The sequence below is a fragment of the Rhagoletis zephyria genome, unplaced genomic scaffold, assembly GCF_001687245.7.
Source record: "Rhagoletis zephyria isolate East Lansing unplaced genomic scaffold, Rhagoletis_zephyria_1.1 Rzeph_scaffold_55494, whole genome shotgun sequence".
NCBI classification, from domain to species: Eukaryota; Metazoa; Arthropoda; class Insecta; order Diptera; family Tephritidae; genus Rhagoletis; species Rhagoletis zephyria.
The window spans coordinates 1-1,810 of NW_016212546.1; the positions used below are offsets into that span (position 1 = coordinate 1).

General features: G+C 41.4%; 1 protein-coding gene across 1 annotated transcript; it reads right to left on the reverse strand.

The window, feature by feature from the left end:
- Positions 1-203: 203 nt before the first annotated feature.
- On the reverse strand, positions 204-1,627 carry LOC108356206 (cyclin-H-like). The gene is made up of 7 exons (XM_017607329.1): positions 1,502-1,627; positions 1,322-1,435; positions 988-1,263; positions 775-882; positions 654-709; positions 516-580; positions 204-436 (listed from the first exon to the last, which is right to left on the reverse strand). The coding sequence occupies exons 1-7, from the start codon at positions 1,625-1,627 to the stop codon at positions 204-206; spliced, it is 978 nt and encodes a 325-aa protein (XP_017462818.1).
- Between the last annotated feature and the right edge of the window lie 183 nt (positions 1,628-1,810).

The following is a 1,810-nucleotide window of genomic DNA, read 5'->3' on the forward strand; positions in this document are numbered from 1 at the left end:
TATTTTTCCTACTTTCGGTGGTGGCCATTTCATTTTGCATTCGCTCGCAAATAATGAAGCGCAAGCTCGCCCAGTATAAACTGCAACGCTCTTACTACCACAACCAGGGATACTAGTCATATAGGGGAGACACAGCGGTGGTGATTACACACAGCAATAAATAAAGCTTCTTTCGGAGAGAACAGAGTGAGTACAAATTGGCATTACTGGGAAGATCTCTGAATGAACTCGCGATCCATCATCTCTGACTCGTCGCGGTACTGCGAGTACCGCTCATAGGAGACCATCTCGTCGTCGTCGTCGTCGATGGACTGCTGCTGTTCGGGGTTCAGTAGCTTGGCAGTCAGCAGCTGACACTGATCGAGCTTCGCCTCGATTGGCTTGGCGATCTCTCTCAGCTGACTCTCCTGACTGCTGTTCATCATCTCCATTATCTCTGTGAAACAGACAAAGGACAGACAATTTACTTATGTGTTATCGGACAGGCGGCGAATGTATCAACAACAAGCACTTACTTTGCATTGCCTTTTTCAGAAGGCCAATTTCATCCGGTCGTTTATCAAACAGTATTCGTAAGTACCTGTACAATGAAGTGAATGTATTTAGAGTCTTTTCCGGTCAGGTGAAGGACTGCAGTTTATATAGATACTAACGGATCAAGGTTTTCATTGAACTTTTCAGCAGCGTAAATGATCGCAAACAAAGCAAGCTGAAAAGTGTAAATTGCAAGTTGTTAAAGTGTGCTGTAAAGGTTAAATAAGAGAATGAACTTACTTGATTCGGACTGAAGAGAAAGCAAGCATCCGTGTAGAATGACTTGTCCAGAAATTGGTCAATGTATTTACGAAAATGTTCTGGATTGGTGCACTCCGTATATCTCGTCTTCAATTCAAGGAAAAAGGAATGGAATGCTAANTCTTTAATTCAAGGAAAAAGGAATGGAATGTTAAATAAGGTCAACAACAACAACAAAATTGTAATGCATACCTTGATGTCAATTAAGAAACCTTCAACCGGTCTATACGGGTGAGATATGGTGAGCTCGTAGTTGAGACGATTGAGGAGCAACATTTCATTGTTGAGTACAATTTCGGCAGCTTTGCTCTTGTCGCCGCGAATGTTGGACACAAACTGGTCCATTGTAATGTTGAACTCTTCAATTTTTGTCGCCAGGAAGACGCAAGTGACCATGATATGCTTTGGGTGATGCTCCATTGCTGAATTGTTCAGATAGAATCGCTTGAAGTAGTGCACTGATGTGCTCTACAAAAAAAGATAGATTAGAAACAAAAACATCACAGAAACAACAAATGAAACTTACAATAACATTTTTGGGCATTGGAGGCTTGAATTTGCAACAAAAGTCAATGAGAATACTGAGATAAAAGTTGACCAGATTGGCCTCTTCGTCCACCTTCAGATAGGGAATGTTATCCTGCCAAGAAGAAAAAGAAGTAGAGTTAATCAAACTAAAGAATACCGAAAATGCACCAATTCTTACATTGTTCGCCTGCAGTTTATCTTCGCACTCGCTAATAAAGCTCTCGTTTGCTTTAACACGCCTCAAACTGAGCTCCTCTTCATCGGCGAATATCCAGTGTTTGTAGTGCGTTGTACTGTGAAACATTTTCTCCCCTTCCCCTGCAAGGTTTTCATCAAATTAAGAAGAGATTTGGTTCAAGTGGCAAATGGTTGTTATCATCTGCCGGCGGCGACTGCAAAATCGTGTGTTTACAAAAAAAAGTGCACATACTTTTGTTAGGATCCATTCATTAGCAAGAGGACGAGCGGTTTGAATTTGAAATGCAGA

Coding starts and splice junctions, on each gene's coding strand:
- LOC108356206 (XM_017607329.1), bottom strand. CDS start 1,627: ATGTTTCACAGTACAACGCACTACAAACACTGGATATTCGCCGATGAA. Junction 1,436..1,501: donor ATAAACTGCAGGCGAACAAT/GTAAGAATTGGT, acceptor TCTTCTTGGCAG/GATAACATTCCCTATCTGAA. Junction 883..987: donor GTTTCTTAATTGACATCAAG/GTATGCATTACA, acceptor CTTGAATTGAAG/ACGAGATATACGGAGTGCAC.